Source organism: Sinocyclocheilus anshuiensis, unplaced genomic scaffold, assembly GCF_001515605.1.
Source record: "Sinocyclocheilus anshuiensis isolate Anshui unplaced genomic scaffold, SAMN03320099.WGS_v1.1 scaffold2585, whole genome shotgun sequence".
Classification (NCBI taxonomy): domain Eukaryota; kingdom Metazoa; phylum Chordata; class Actinopteri; order Cypriniformes; family Cyprinidae; genus Sinocyclocheilus; species Sinocyclocheilus anshuiensis.
Window position 1 is genome coordinate 74,933 of NW_015542593.1, and position 16,624 is coordinate 91,556.

Below are 16,624 nucleotides of genomic sequence, written 5' to 3' on the forward strand. Positions count from 1 at the left end.
GCGATTGCGTGTGTGAATTAATTCTACCTGGCAGCGTCTCTCTACTAGTAGTGAAGCTGTGGGATTTAGTTAAGAAATATATGCTAGAACCTTTCAGTTTCTAAGCTGTTTTATTGAGAAATCACAGAACAGTGTTGACAATACTCTGCGCTACTGAATGATTCTGCGCGTGATGTACGAGCTACTGTCTGTAATGTGTGTGTGTTACAGTGCAGCGGCACATTCGATTAGAACGGCGATTCACTTACCTGTACAATAAGCTGTTTAAAACGTGCATTCTCCCGTTCAATTTCTTGAATCCAGATGGTATAATCACACGTCTTGTGGAGCGCTTTCAGAGTTTGCATTTATTTGTCATTTTAACTGTTTGGAAACTGAGTGTAAATATGGATTTCTTATCCTGTTGTGCCCTCTATAGGACCAGCGACTAGTCTGTGTGAGCGTGTGAGCGTGAGAGCGTGAGAGAGCGTGAGAGAGCGTGAGAGTGCGTGTGTGAGCGTGAGTGTGTGAGCGTGAGCGTGTGTGTGAGAGTGTGTGTGTGTGTGTGAGAGTGTGTGTGTGTGTGTGAGAGCGTGAGAGTGTGTGTGAGTGTGTGAGCGTGAGTGTGTGTGTGTGTGTGTGAGAGAGCGTGAGAGTGTGTGTGAGTGAGTGTGTGTGTGAGTGAGTGTGTGGATCAGTTGAAAGCTGTTCTGAATGAGTGTGTTTGTGTGGATGATGATTGTTTGAGTCCAGATGTTCAGCACAAACTAGACAAACCTTCACTCTCAGACGTCCTCATCAAAATTACTCGTCTTTTTTTTATTTTTATTCTAATGTTCTTTAGTATGTTCTTTTTATTGAGCTTTGTGTAATTGGCTTTATGTAAAAATAAGTTTATGACATCAGCTCATTTACGTGTGTGTGTGTGTGTGTGTGTGTGATGCTGGCTTTAAATGACACCTGATGTAAATAATGAATGTTCTTGTTGTTTTTTGGATCATGAAACCTGAATAGAGCCGCTGGTGAATTACCCATGATCCTCCACACACACACACTCACACACACACACACACACACACACACACAGCTGTAAGGGCCGTTCACACAGAACACGTTTGTTCAAATCTGATCTGAACTTGAGCGAGACGCTGAGAAAGACACCAATGCAGTGATTCTGTGTGAACATGAACCCTAAAAACTGATGATGATGATGATGATGAAGGTTCAGTTTGTTGCTCGAGTGAAAAGGGAAATGAATGAACGTGAGTCTGAAACTGTATCTTGTGCTTTCATAAGACATTTAAAGTGCATGTCAGTGACGTCTTCATCATCATCTTCTTCATCAGCAACAGCAGCAGCTTCCTGACAGTGATGATGATGATGATGGTTGATCTGTAGATCAGTGTTTAAGTGATGATGATGATGATGATGATGACACACAGTCATGTCTCGTGGGTTTGAGGTTCCTGGTGGTTTGGTCACGTGCATGTCGCTGGGTCACATGACTGCTTGTGTCACTGACGTTGGCTGGTTTCTGCTGCGCTGTTATTTTTGTAGTGAATGTTTGGTTATTTTTATGCTTCAGGGTTTGAGGTTAATAAATAAATAATGACTTATACTCGTCAGTGTTTCATTAATAAAAACAACAGTTGAGCGTGTCACTCGTTATCTGTCCAGATCATTGATGTTGTTTCTAGTACATAACTACAGATTTACTAAGTGTCGTTTTAGTATTATTTATATACTATTTCATATTTTAGTGGTTTTGTCTTTTTTTTTGTTTGTTTATACATACACTGCTGTTTAAATGTTTGAGATCGGTAAGCTTTTAATGTTTTATAAAGAAGCCTATTATGCTCAGAAAAAAACGTAATATTGTGAAATATTATTACAATTAAAAATAATAGTTTTCTATTTTAATATATTTTTATTTATAATTTATTTCTGTGATGCGCAGCTGTATTTTCAGCATCATTACTCCAGTCTTCAGTGTCACATGATCTTCAGAAATATATAGCTTTAGTTTTTAGTAATTTACAACATTCATAATAACAGTAATCGACGTTTCTAATTGTTTTAGTTTTTTAATATTTATTGTATTTCAGCTAACAAAATTGATTCTAATAGTTCAAATTAAGAATTACAATTTTATTTGAGCATTTAAAGTTGTAATTATCTTTGATATAATTAATGTTTTGTTCAGCATTTATTTTGTTGTTTTTAGCGTTTTGCATATATTACAAAATAAAATGCTAAAAACAAAATTATTTAACTTTGAAAAATAAAACTTCAAAGGCTAAAAAATAATCATTTATAATAGTTCCAGTTAACAATAACAACACTGGACACTGAGTTTATTATGATCTTTTTATTTTTTTCAAAGGTGTTTGCATAAATTATTTAAATTAGTTTTGTAGACAAATATCAGCTATGCTTATATATATATATAAGCAACACTCTAGCAACTAGCCAAACCAACCTAACAACCGCATAGCAACACCCTAGCAACCACCCCGGGTACCCTAGCAACCGCATAGTAACACCCTAGCAACCGACTTGGGTACCTTAGCAACTGCATAACAACACCCTAGCAATCGATCTGGGTACCCTAGCAACCACATAGCAACACCCTAGCATCTGACCTGGGTACCTTAGCAACCGCATAGCAACACCCTAGCAACCACATAGCAACACCCTAGCAACTACCCTGGGTAGCCTAGCAACCATCATAGCAACCACTCCAAGTACCCTAGCAACCGCATAGAAACACCCTAGCAACTATCCAGAGTACCTTAGCAACCACCTAGAATACCCTAGCAACCACTCTGAGGTCCTTATCATCTATCTATCTATCTGTCTGTCTGTCTGTATTGCCTTCAAAACATTCAAACTTTAAGCTTTTAAAGCTACTTTAAACTTCAAGCTGTTTCAAACTGAAAACCATTCAACTTAAAACTTCTTTAAATTTTTCAAAGTTGTCAAACTTTAACAAAGCCAGTTAAAAGTCTTTAGGATTGTAGGAAAAGTGTTGCATGTGCATTAGAGTCACTGAAGTGACGAGCTGATGAAAAAGCCTTCGTCTGTGAATGAACCTTCAGGAGGAACTCTGTGAGTGTTCGTCACTGAATTAGACCCGCCCACCTTTGCTTTGACCACACCCTCTCCTAAACCCCACCCCCTCCATCATAACAGCCAACCCAGAAAACATGATTGACAGGCACAGAGCATGTCTGATTGGCTAAAGAGACTATTAGTGCTGTTTCATCATTATATATGTTTGCTATTATGAAAACCTCACTTACAGCAGAATTAAGAGCAAAAGTCACTTATTGAGTTTAAGCATAAACTTGCAAAACCTGGTATTATGATCTTTCACATGCTAAAAAACTATAGATTAAAAAAAAAAAAAACATTTAATGATGTTTAAACATCCAGCTGATTATAGTAATATCCAAAAAGCATTTCATTTACCAGGATAACATGGGTTATGACTCAGTTAAGAGCTTGGCACCAGATTTCTGGTCAAACTTCCCATTAGTTAACTACACTAGTTAACATGAACTAACAATAGACGATTCTTCTAAAGCATTTATTAATCCAAATTAGTGTTAATTACAACATTTTACACTGCAAACTTGTAAATAAAATGTATTGAAGTATGTTTTACAAAGAAAATACCTTTTCAGTTTTTCTACTGTCTGCTTCTTTTCAGTGTGTTAATGCATTAATAAAATAGAAAGCTATATCTGTTAATATTACTTAATGGACCTGAACTAACATGAACTAACAATGAACGATTGTATTTTATTAATGAATTGTAACAAAGATGGTAACAAATGTATTGTTCACAGTTAATGCATGAGCTAACATTAAATAATGGGACGTGTTACCAGATATCGACTGTCTTATTCCTTTGAAACATTGATGTAGGATCAGAAATACCAGTTTTATTAGTTTCGACATGTGGCTTGAGTCCATCGAAACTCTGTGTTTGTTGGCTCAGACGTCAGCGCGTTACTTCTCTCCTGCGGCTGCTCGGTGCAGGCGTTCTCCCAGATCTTCCAGTTTCTGTCTCTTGTCCAGATCCTGATAGAGTCCAGCAGGAACCGGGTCGATCCCGAACAGCAGCCCATAGAGAGAGCCGGCGAGCCGACCCGTAGCACTGCTCGCACCTGCACACACCCAATCCACACAATTACTTCACCAAACAAAACTGTATTTTTTTTTTGCTGTATTTTGGATCAAATAAATGCATCCTTGGTGAGCAGAAGAGACTTCTTTAAAAACATAAAAAATCTTACTGTTCAAAAACCTTTGACTGGTAGTGTTTGTTATTAATTTTGTACTTTTTTAAAATTATGGCTAATGCATAATTTGGTTTGGACACTAAAAGGAAAACCTCCATTTGGTTCCCTGACTTCACTATTATTTTAAAATGTGAAAAATAGACAAATTTGATCATAAAAACAGGTGTGTGCACACATTTGGTCGTGCACATTAATGCACACGCACACAAAAGCCCTTCTGAGTCACAAGTCCAAACTGAGCAGCTGATGTTTCTGCAGTGATCCGCGTGTTATGAACGGTTCCTGACCTCCGTGAAACATGGCGTATTTTCACAGCTCCTCCCAGCTGGATCCGGCCACCAGCAGAGCATCATAATAGTGTATGGGAGCGTCGTGACCCCTGCGTCCGGGACAACCCTCTGAACTCCAGCGCTTGTACATCTGAACACACACACACACACACACACACTCACTCACTCACTCACTCACACACACACACACACGCACTCACTCACTCACTCACTCACTCACTCCACACACAAACACACACACACACACACACACATTATAAGACAAAGTCAAAATATGAGATAAAAAGTTGAAATTGTTAGATAAAAAGTCAGTTATGACAAGTCAAAATATGAGATAAAGATAAATTATGACAAAAATTAATTTTGAGATACTAAGTTATAATTATAACATAAAGTCAACATACAAGATAAAAAGTCCCAATTATGAGATAAAATGTCTTTTGATAAACTAAGATACAATTAATTTTAGGATAGTAAGTCGTAATTATAAGATAAAGTCAAAATATGAGATGGTTCAAAATTGAACATTTGAAATGATGCCTTGTGTCTCTCTCTGTGTGTGTTTAGTTATTTCTGGTGTGATCCGTTAATGTGATTCATCCAAAGGACTGCGGTGGGATAAGTGTGAGTGCTTTGCCTTGTCTGTTTCTTCAGCGTCGTATCGGTCAGGGAATATAGGTTTACTCTGACCGTCTTCTATTCCTCTCTCCTCCAGATAAAACTGCCATTTGGCCTCAAAGTAAAACCACTTCTCCTGGTATTCTAGAGGAAGCACATCATCATCAGGCTTTCTGTCCTCGGGTCTTACACTGGAAGTGTCCAGATCGGCTCACCTGCCATGTGCCGGATGGTCTTCCTGCAGTATTCCTCCGCTTTGGGAATGACCGTCATGAGGTCACGACCCCAGCTGACCAGTGGCTTTCCCTGGATGGCGTATGAGACGAAGAGAGCCGTACACAGCGAGCCCAGGAACCCTGCGCACAGAGCGAGACGCATCGGTGAAGGACATGTGAGGATGAGGATGAGGCACCTATGGGGTGATTGTGGGTCATCCGGCCCGTCTCTATGCTCACTTCCACCAGACTGTCCAGCCGCTGGGGCTGCCAGTAGCGCATGCCCACACGCATGGCTTTAGTCGCAGCTCCGTGACCAGAACCTGCAGGTACAACAACACACGCATCCATTACTGAGTGCTTCTGTCATCAACCGATCTGAGATCAGAACCGGAACAGTCTCGTTCCTGCAGATCTGCACATCCCCCCCTCACAGTGTCCATGCAATGTTTTTGAGATCGTGACATCAGTTTAACACATTTCATGTTTCATTTTCATCCATAACACATTTGGCCATCTTCAAAAAACGGCTAAAACACAGCTCTTCCATCTTTATTTGACCCTCTAACACTCTCTAACTCTAGCACTCTCTATTCTAATTCTATACTATCTATTTGTTGACTTGACCCTCTAACACTTGCACTCTCTATTCGTTTTCTAAAAAAAAGGCCTCTAACTTTCTCTATTCTTTTTCTATTCTATCTACTTGTTTTCGTTTTGTTATATACTGTATATATATATTTTTTTTTAAACTTGCTACGTGTGCTGCATTAGGCTAACTGAGACTTATCACAGCACTTGCATATCATTGCTCTTTTGTTAGTTTTGATTGCTTCTATCGTCATCATTTGTAAGTCGCTTTGGAGAAAAGCGTCTGCTAAATGATTAAATGTAAATTTCAGTCCAGCAGGTTGAGCTCCGTTCAGAACTGAATCAACAATGCCTTTAAATGAAAATCTTTGAATTGAGGAGCAAACAGACACAGAATTGCAGTTTGAATGTAATGAAGTAGAATTAAAATGAATTAAGATTATTATAACTGAATTGATTGATCGATACATTATGGAAGCCACTTTCTGCCACATAAGAAAAAAAAATCATGCTTTGGTAAAGCATTATTATAACTTAAAAAGATTAATAATGAGATACTAAGTCATAATTATGTGATGATAATTCATAATTACGGCAAAGTCTAAATTACGAGAATTTCAAATAGATAAAAAGTAATTATTATGAGATACTAAGCCATAATTATGACATAAGTTCAAATGATGAAATACTAAGTCATAATTCTGAAAAAAATGCGTAATTATCTGATGAAAATGCATAATTATGCAAAAAGTCAAAATTATGAGGTCAAAATAGATAAAAAGTCAATTATTAGATACTGAGTTATAAATCTAAATGATGAAATACAAAGTCATATTTATGCTAAAAAGTCATAATTATGACAAACGTCTAAATTATCAGAAGTCACAATAGATAAGTCATATGAGATACTGAATCATAATTATGACATAACCTCAAAATTATGAGATAAGTCATATTTATGAGATAAAAAAAAGTCATGACAGAAAGTATCATGTATTAAGTCAATTATGGGATAAAAAGTAATAATTATGAAAAAAGGAAAAATAATGAGATACACTGTCATTTGTGGCATAAAAGGTCAGAATTATGAGACAGTAAGTCATAATTATGAGATGAAGTCTACAAAAAGTCTAAATTATGAGATACTAAGAAAAAGTCAAAATGTTAAAAAGTCAAAATTATGATGTAAAAAAAATAATTATGGTTTACCAAAGCATTTTTATGTGGTGAAAATTGGCTTCCATAATAAATAGACAACTTCCTGTGTGCTGTGGCCAATGTGATTCAGATTGATGGCGATTCTGAATGAAATACTGCATTCAGTCCCTCAGCGTGACTCACCGTGAGTGTGTGTGTGTGTGTGTGTACCTTTGTCATTGAAGGGCGTGAGATTAATAATGAGATACTAAGTCATTATTATGTGTTGATAATTCATAATTATGGCAAAGTCTAAATTACGAGAATTTCAAATAGATAAAAAGTCATTATTATGAGATACTAAGCCATAATTATGACATAAGTTCAAATGATGAAATACTAAGTCATAATTCTGAAAAAAAATGCGTAATTATCTGATGAAAATGCATAATTATGCAAAAAGTCAAAATTATGAGGTCAAAATAGATAAAAAGTCAATTATTAGATACTGAGTTATAAATCTAAATGATGAAATACAAAGTCATATTTATGCTAAAAAGTCATAATTATGACAAACGTCTAAATTATCAGAAGTCACAATAGATAAGTCATATGAGATACTGAATCATAATTATGACATAACCTCAAAATTATGAGATAAGTCATATTTATGAGATAAAAAAAAGTCATGACAGAAAGTATCATGTATTAAGTCAATTATGGGATAAAAAGTAATAATTATGAAAAAAGGAAAAATAATGAGATACACTGTCATTTGTGGCATAAAAGGTCAGAATTATGAGACAGTAAGTCATAATTATGAGATGAAGTCTACAAAAAGTCTAAATTATGAGATACTAAGAAAAAGTCAAAATGTTAAAAAGTCAAAATTATGATGTAAAAAAAATAATTATGGTTTACCAAAGCATTTTTATGTGGTGAAAATTGGCTTCCATAATAAATAGACAACTTCCTGTGTGCTGTGGCCAATGTGATTCAGATTGATGGCGATTCTGAATGAAATACTGCATTCAGTCCCTCAGCGTGACTCACCGTGAGTGTGTGTGTGTGTGTGTGTACCTTTGTCATTGAAGGGCGTGTGCCAGGCTAACAGGAAGTTGTGTGGCTTGAGGTTGACGCATCCCTCCACAGTGCTGGGCTCTGGAGCTCGACCCTGCAGACACACCATGGCCTCCACATAGAGCCTCACCAGCTCCCGGTACAGATCCTCCAGACACCAGTAATCTGAGCAGACACCATCAGACGCTCAGGCATCCGCAGGACGAGTTTAGCTGATTAGAGTGTTTGTGTGAGGCGGATGGCAGGCATTCTGAGGGCATTAGTGCTCCTCTGGGGCTTCTGCAGCAACAGATGAAGGCCACGAGCGCTCGTGTGTCCATGAACTAGAGACGACAGGAGCTGTTAGTAAATCCTGCAGACTCAACATAATCAATATGTGACAGAGATACACTCTCCAGCTGGAGTTTGGTTTATTTGCGGTGCTTGTTTTTGTCTTGGCAGTCAAACGTTGTTGCAGTGTGGATAAGAAGTGCTTTCGATTAAAAAATACAAATAAAAAAGCCATAATTATGACAAAAGAAAGTTGGAATTATCATGTAAAAAGTTGAATTTATGACATAAAGTCTCGGCAGTCAAACAGTGTAGGAGTATGGATAAGAAACGCTTTTTAAAAACGAAATATTTCTATAAAAAGTCATAATAAAGTAAAATACTAGAGAAAAAGATACAAATTATGACTTATTGTTTTTTGTCATAATTATGCCTTTTTGTAGATTGTAGATGTAAAATTATTAGAAAATAATAATAATTGACATAAAAAGTCAATTATGAGATAAAAAGTCAATTATGACATGAATTGAATTTTTATGTCATCATGACTTTTGTAGATTTCTTTATTGTCAGTGTAACAAAATTATAACAAAATGTTATATGGTTATAAAAGATGTCAAACTTGTGCAATTATTACATAAAAAAGTCATAATTGCATAAAAGTCCTTATGAGATAAAGTCAAAATCTAAGATAAAAAGGCATAATTATGACAAAAAAAAACGAAATACTGATGTAAAAACTTGACGTTACAATGTGAAAATTCATCATTATGACAAATGGATGTTTATGTCATAATTATGACCTTTTGTAGATTTAAATGCATTTATCGTAACTGTAACACAATTACAATGAAATTCTGTACGTCTCAATCCAGTCAGCAGCTTATAAATGTTGTATTTCTCTCAGTGGTCAAACAGTGTATCTCATAATTTCACAATTTGATTTCAAATTATGACTTAAATTTCATTAATTGAAATTATGAGACACTATTCCAAAATTATGAGGAAGAAGTCTAAATTAAGACATGCTAAGTAATAATTATAAGAATTCCTAATGTTAAAATAAAATGTCACAATTATGACAAAAAAAGTCATAATTATGAGATAAAAGTCACTATTAGGATATAAAAAGTCACAATTATGAGATAAGCCACTATTATGATACTAAGTCATTATGAGAATAAACAGTTCAAATATGAGATAAAAGTAATAATTAAGACAAAGTCGAAATGATGTAAAAAGTTGAAATGATGACAAAAAGCCAGATTACAGCTCTGTGGGACCTCACTAAAGCTCCCGTTATTTACGAGCTCACGGAGATTAGCGTGTGTCGCAAACGGATGGCTGTGACCCGCAGCTCTATTCTGGGTCTGTGTCACGTCTGTGTGAGGAAAGATCGATCGCTGTATTATCATCAATTCATATTTCAGAGAGTTAGTGAGGGACACCGCGGCCAGCAGAGGGATTTCACATGGATTCATCCCTATTCTGAGAGCAAACACAAGCGGAAAGAGCTTACACATGAACTTCAGTGGAACATTTATAGATATGGAACTAATACACTCACAGTGTTCTGAAATGACAATGGAAAGTTTCCCAGAATTAAGACCAACAATTAGTAATGGTTGATGTCACTGACTAACATACCCAATCAAAGTCTCTTCTGCTCACCAAGGCTGCATTTATTTGATAAAACAAATAGAGTAAAAATTATAAAATATTATTTCAATTTAAAAAAGCTGTTTTCTATGTGAATCTATATTAAACTGTAATTGTGATCAAAGCTGAATTTTCAGCATCATTACTGAAGTTCAAAAGAACAGCATTTATTTGAAATATCGAGATGAAAAGTTGATCATGACAAAAAGTTGAAATTATGAGATGCTAAGTCATAATTATGTGATGGAAAGGCAAAATTATGAGATAAAAAGTAAAACAAAAATCATAATTATGACCTTTTATTTTACAATAAGGACTTTTTTTATCTCATCATCATGACTTTTTTCACAATTTTAAATTTTTCTCATATGGTACTATCTCAATTTTGAATATTACTTTTTATCTCATAAGTGGAAATTATGAGATACTACACCATAATTTTGAGGGAAAAGTCAAAATTATAAGATTAAAATTCAGAAATATGAGATAAAATGTCTTAATTATAAAATAAAAGTCACAATTATGTCGTCAAAATTATGAGATAAAAGTGACATTTATGAGATAAAGTCAATTATGATAAAAAGTAAAAAATATGAGGTTGAAAAGTCAAAATTATTAAACACTAAGTCATAATTATGATACGAAACATCTTAATTATAAAATAAAAAGCCACAGTTGTGACATAAGTCAAAAAGAGATCAAAGTCAACTATGAGACAAAAAAAATCAAAATTGAGATGAAAAGTAACTATTATTAGATTAAAGAGTCAAAATTATAAGATAAGCTAATTATGAGATTAAAAGTCATAATTATGAGATAAATCAAAATTATGAGATTCTTTGATGAATAGAAAGTTCAAAAGAACTGCATTTGAATAGAAATCTTTTGTAACATTATAAATGACTTTACTGTCACTTTTGATCATTTTAATGCGTCCTTGATGAATAAAAGTATTAATTTCTTTTTTTTTAAACCGTTTTGAACCCTCATGTACATGGTTTTGCTTCAGTCTCCCTCACCGGTGATCAGCGCCTCTGCAGTGGTCATGTGCATCAGGACTCCGTCACTGAGGGGCCAGTTATAGGCGTCCAGCTTCAGGGCCCCGAGGCCCCCGAGAGTTCCTGCTGGATCTGTTTCCCTGAGATGCACATTTCCCACCGGCCCTTGCGGTATCCCAGCGCGTCTCCCACTCCTCCGAGAACCATCGCAGCCTGGAACTTTTCCATGAAGGTGCCGGAGATCCTACAGCATCAGATCGAGCTCCTGAAGGGCCGGAGGACACAGTGAGAGTGTGTGAGCCCAGCCCTCCGTTTACTCCTGCATGGCTTCATCATCTGAACTTGCTCCAGACGTTATCAGCAGCTCTTTGTGTGGCGGCGCTGAGCTGCGATCAGGTGTCTCCTAAAAAGGCAACAGCCGTGGCACCAGGGTAAGAGGGTCTGTCATCTGCTCCAGGACCCTCAGAGCAGTGCATTACTGTCCCACACACACCACACACTCAAGATCTACTGACGGATTATGCAGCTTATAGTCCAGCTGGATTCTGTTCTTCTCACACTTACAGTCAAGCCAAAAATTATTCAGACACCAGATAAATTTTTTTACTAGTGGGTGCAGGATGACCTTGGACCTCAAAACCAGTCATAAGGGTTGAGATGTATATAATCTTTCCATTGATGTATGGTTTGTTAGGATCGGACAATATTTGAAAATCTGGAATCTGAGGGAGCACAAAAATCTAAATATTGAGAAAATCATCTTTAAAGTTGTTCAAATGAAGTTCTTAGCAATGCATATTACTAATCAAAAATGAAGTTTTGATATATTTACGGTAGGAAACATACAAAATATCTTCATGGAACATGATCTTTACTTAATATCCTAATGATTTTTGGCATAAAAGAAAAATGTATAATTGTGACCCATACAATGTATTGTTGGCTATTGCTACAAATATACCCCAGCGACTTAACACTGCTTTTGTGCTGCAGGGACGCAAATGTAATTCAGTCGGGGATGCCGCTGATCTCAACAGCAGCACACTCACAATATACAAACTCTCTCTGTGTATTTTAAATGCATTTCTTGTTTTTTATTGAAAAAGTCAGTGTAGAGGGACTCGGCCTCCTCATTAGTGCTCGTTAGAGAGTCTTGTGTTTTCCCGCCATCACAATCGGCTGAGCGATTTACTAGTGGGTGCAGGATGACCTTGGAACTCAAAACCAGTCATAAGGGTTGAGATGTATATAATCTTTCCATTGATGTATGGTTTGTTAGGATTGGACAATATTTGAAAATCTGGAATCTGAGGGAGCACAAAAATCTAAATATTGAGAAAATCATCTTTAAAGTTGTTCAAATGAAGTTCTTAGCAATGCATATTACTAATCAAAAATGAAGTTTTGATATATTTACGGTAGGAAACATACAAAATATCTTCATGGAACATGATCTTTACTTAATATCCTAATGATTTTTGGCATAAAAGAAAAATGTATAATTGTGACCCATACAATGTATTGTTGGCTATTGCTACGAATATCCCCCAGCGACTTAACACTGCTTTTGTGCTGCAGGGACGCAAATGTAATTCAGTCGGGGATGCCGCTGATCTCAACAGCAGCACACTCACAATATACAAACTCTCTCTGTGTATTTTAAATGCATTTCTTGTTTTTTATTGAAAAAGTCAGTGTAGAGGGACTCGGCCTCCTCATTAGTGCTCGTTAGAGAGTCTTGTGTTTTCCCGCCATCACAATCGGCTGAGCGAATTCCACAAAGTCATCGATGAGCACCGGCCATGCACCTGATGACAAAACACAATCACCATCAAACACTGACATAAAACCACAATTAACCCTTTGAATTCATGTCATGACTGACAAAACAACGAGTCATGCTTCTATATTTACACACTACCAGTCAAAAGAAACCTCTTCTGTTCACCAAGCCTGCATTTATTTGATCCAAAATACAGCAAAAGCAGTAATATTGTGAAATATTTTTACTAATTAAAACAGCTGTTTTCTATGTGAATCTCTGTTAAACTGTATAAATTTGCACTTCACACTTGCAAAATAAAAGTATTAATTTCTATAATCCCCCCCACCAAAAAAAATGATACTGACTCCAAGCTTTTGAATGGTACGGTGTATAATGTTACAAAAGCTTTTTATTTCAGATAAATTCTGATCTTTGGATATTTCTATTCATCAAAGAATCCTGAAAAAAAATGTAAATATTGATAATAATAATAATAATAATAACCAGAAATGTTTGTTGAGCAGCAAATCAGCATACAGCTGCGCATCACAGAAATAAATTACATTTTAACACATATTCACATAGAAAACAGCTGTTTTAAATAGTAAAAATATTTCAAAATTTTACTGTTTTTGCTGTACTTTGGATCAAATAAAATGCAGGCTTGGTGAGCAGAAGAGCCTTCTTTAAAAAACATTACTGTTCAAAAACTTTTGACTGGTAGTGTAAGTCGCTCTGGATAAAAGCATCTGCCAAATGCATTAATATAATGTCTTTGTGAACAATTAATCAGTGCATATTATTCTAAAAAATACATAAAATAGACACTTTTCAGTCTGAAATAGTGAAGTTGATGAATCAGACTCGCCCTCCTCGTCGTAGTTGCACATGTCATCTGCGATCATGTTTCCGAAGTCCAGCAGCAGGTTCCACGTGTCTTTAGTGATGGATTTTTTATGATGCTCCTTTACAGAAACAAGACGGATGAGAAGCAAAACCACCGTGGGTTCATCAGAAACCTCTTAATGCAGAATGAATCTCCACACAGGTACGTGAACAGGCGTGTTTGAGAGAGCAGAATCACACGCTGCATTCTCAGCCTTGACTCTTAATACTGTGTTGTTAGCTGAGTGATCCACAGCTGTGTGTTTTTGTGTTTAGTGATAGTTGTTCACGAGTCCCTTGTTTGTCCTGAACAGTTAAACTACCTGCTGTTCTTCAGAAAAACCCCCAGCTCCCACAAATTCTTTGGTTTTGCAGCACTTTTGTTGTATTTGAACCCTTTCCAACAATGACTGTATGATTTTGAGATGCATCTTTTCACGCTGAAGACGACTGAGGGACTCATACGCAGCTATTACAGAAGCTTCAGACGCTCGCTGATGCTCCAGAAGGAGAAACCATGCATTAAGAACCGGGGGTGAAAACTTTTGAACAGAATGGTGATGTGTACATTTTTCTTATTTTGCCTAAATATCATATTTTTTTCATTTAGTACTGCCCTTCAGAGGCTACAGAAGATAGTTGCATGTTTCCCAGAAGACAAAATAAGTTAAATTTACCCTGATATTCACATTCAAAAGTTTTCACCCCCGGCTCTTAATGCATGGTTTCTCCTTCTGGAGCATCAGCGAGCGTCTGAAGCTTCTGTAATAGCTGCGTATGAGTCCCTCAGTCGTCCTCAGCATGAAAAGATGCATCTCAAAATCATACAGTCATTGTTGGAAAGGGTTCAAATACACAAAAATGCTGCAAAACCAAAGAATTTGTGGGGGCTGGGGGGTTTTCTGAAGAACAGCAGGTAGTTTAACTGTTCAGGACAAACAAGGGACTCGTGAACAACTATCACTAAACACAAAAACACACAGCTGTGGATCACTCAGCTAACAACACAGTATTAAGAGTCAAACTTTTGAACAGGTCATTGTTATAAATTGTCTTGTGGACTATATGTAAACATCTTTTATGTGAAATATCTTATTCAGGTCAGTACTAAATAAACAATAACGTGCATTTTGTATGATCCCTCTTATTTTAGTAAAATAATTAACATTTTGCAGATTCTGAAAGGGGGGTGTAAACTTTTGACCTCAGCTGGTTTAGTTTAGTATGTTGATCAGATCAGTGATGCAGTGAAAGTGTGTTTTGTGTGTTTCCACACAAGAGTGAGTATTACAGTGACATGAAAAGCTTGTGGTTTGTGATTATAATTATTTAATAAGTGACGTACCAGAAGGAAAGTGCTCCAGAGGTCGAGGAACTTAAAGCGGCCGGTCAGAATGAGATTCCAGTAGGCCACGGCCATCTCCAGATCTGAGACAGAGCAAGACACCGTGAGGCACTGGCGCAGGGTTCGTGAAGGTCAGTTTAAGACTTTTTTCAAGAAAATTTAAGGAATAAACTGAATGGAACACAATGTGTCAATATGGCTGTATTAGCAACTTTTACAGAATCTTCTGAAAGTGCTGCTCTTCCTCTCGTTTTCCAGCGAAACTGTCTAAAGATTCTAACATCAAGATACATTTACTGGAGAAACACAATGACAAAATGAGTTTATGATTAAACAAGAACAAATATCTGCCAGCGGGTTCAGAAAAATCAACTTAATTAAAAATGAACCCTAGTGAAAAATAAATATACTTAAATGTATTATTTCATGCTAAGTATACTACAAATACATTTTCATATTTATGTGCTTAATAAAATGTCTTGCAATTGTACTTTTAGTATACTAAACTGGTAGCTATACTTAAAGTAACAACAAATTTTGCACTTAATGCACTTTAATTGTGCGGAAGTAGTTCAATTAAAGATATGCTTAGTGTATTTGATTGTGCTAAAGTGGAACTATTGCAAGTATTCTTCAGGTACACGTTAAATAGTTTGCATTTAAAGACCGATATTATTCAAAGATCCTACAATCCTCGTCAAAAGTGACATTAAAACACATTTTAGTCTTAATATTAAGAAATATGCATTGTGCACAAGTAGTACGCCAAATAATGTTTAATTATAATTTTTATATCAGTAAGTCTCGAGTTATCTGTCAGTAAATATGTTAATAAATTTGAACAATACTTAAATGTATTTTAAATATATTACTTTTTTACTAGGGAAAGCAAGTTTTCATTCCCCGTTGATAGATATTTGTTCTTGTTTTCACTTCATTTTGTTCAGTTTCTCATAAAACAAGACGACTTATCTTCTGTCATTGTGTTTCTCCAGTAAATGTATCTGATTGAAGGATGTTAAAGCAATAATCCCCGTGAAGCTGTGGTTTACAGTGAATTTATAACAGCTAAGGGGCGTTGTTAGGTTAATTCACTGTAAACCACGGCTTCACGGGGCTTATTGCTTTTATAAAACGGTTATTCCATATACGTAGTAAGGTTTCACAAAATAAAACAGAGCAAATAAAGTGTAATGATATTAATAAAAACAGTATTCTTCCACCAAACAATGTAGCTCCTCAGAATCAGTTGTGGTTGCTACAAAGTGGTTGCCGAGCAACACACAAACGTAAACAAAGGTGTATGTTACTTTGTAGCGTCATTTACAACAGCTTCGAACGTGGCTCAGCCAATCAGAATCAAGCACCGGAACTCTCCGCTTTATAATTAGATGTTTGCACTTGAAAACAAGACCAAAAATCAGGTTCACTGCAAACTATGTATGACCACACCGAGCCGCACTACAGCACGATCCCTGTGTAGGG

At 36.1% G+C, this 16,624-nt stretch overlaps 2 protein-coding genes across 4 annotated transcripts in view; both read right to left on the reverse strand.

Moving 5' to 3' along the window:
* Window positions 1–3,844: 3,844 nt before the first annotated feature.
* Window positions 3,845–11,694, reverse strand: LOC107694472 (protein ADP-ribosylarginine hydrolase-like protein 1). The gene is given in 8 exon segments (XM_016494169.1): window positions 3,845–4,151; window positions 4,574–4,706; window positions 5,214–5,338; window positions 5,410–5,550; window positions 5,607–5,732; window positions 8,218–8,382; window positions 11,166–11,264; window positions 11,267–11,694. Coding segments are annotated over 8 exon segments (1,053 nt in total). The 5' UTR covers window positions 11,373–11,694; the 3' UTR covers window positions 3,845–3,993.
* Window positions 11,695–12,726: 1,032 nt separating this feature from the next.
* LOC107694477 (DCN1-like protein 2) overlaps window positions 12,727–16,624 on the reverse strand; it is a 9,703-nt gene continuing 5,805 nt past the window's right edge. For all 3 annotated transcript variants that reach the window (XM_016494180.1, XM_016494179.1, XM_016494181.1), the window contains exons 5-7: window positions 15,140–15,222; window positions 13,778–13,874; window positions 12,727–12,952 (exon numbers count right to left, since the gene is read on the reverse strand). In XM_016494180.1, coding sequence (XP_016349666.1) covers window positions 12,873–12,952; window positions 13,778–13,874; window positions 15,140–15,222 — 260 coding nt within the window. In that variant the 3' untranslated portion in view covers window positions 12,727–12,872. The remainder of the gene's footprint in view (window positions 12,953–13,777; window positions 13,875–15,139; window positions 15,223–16,624) is intronic.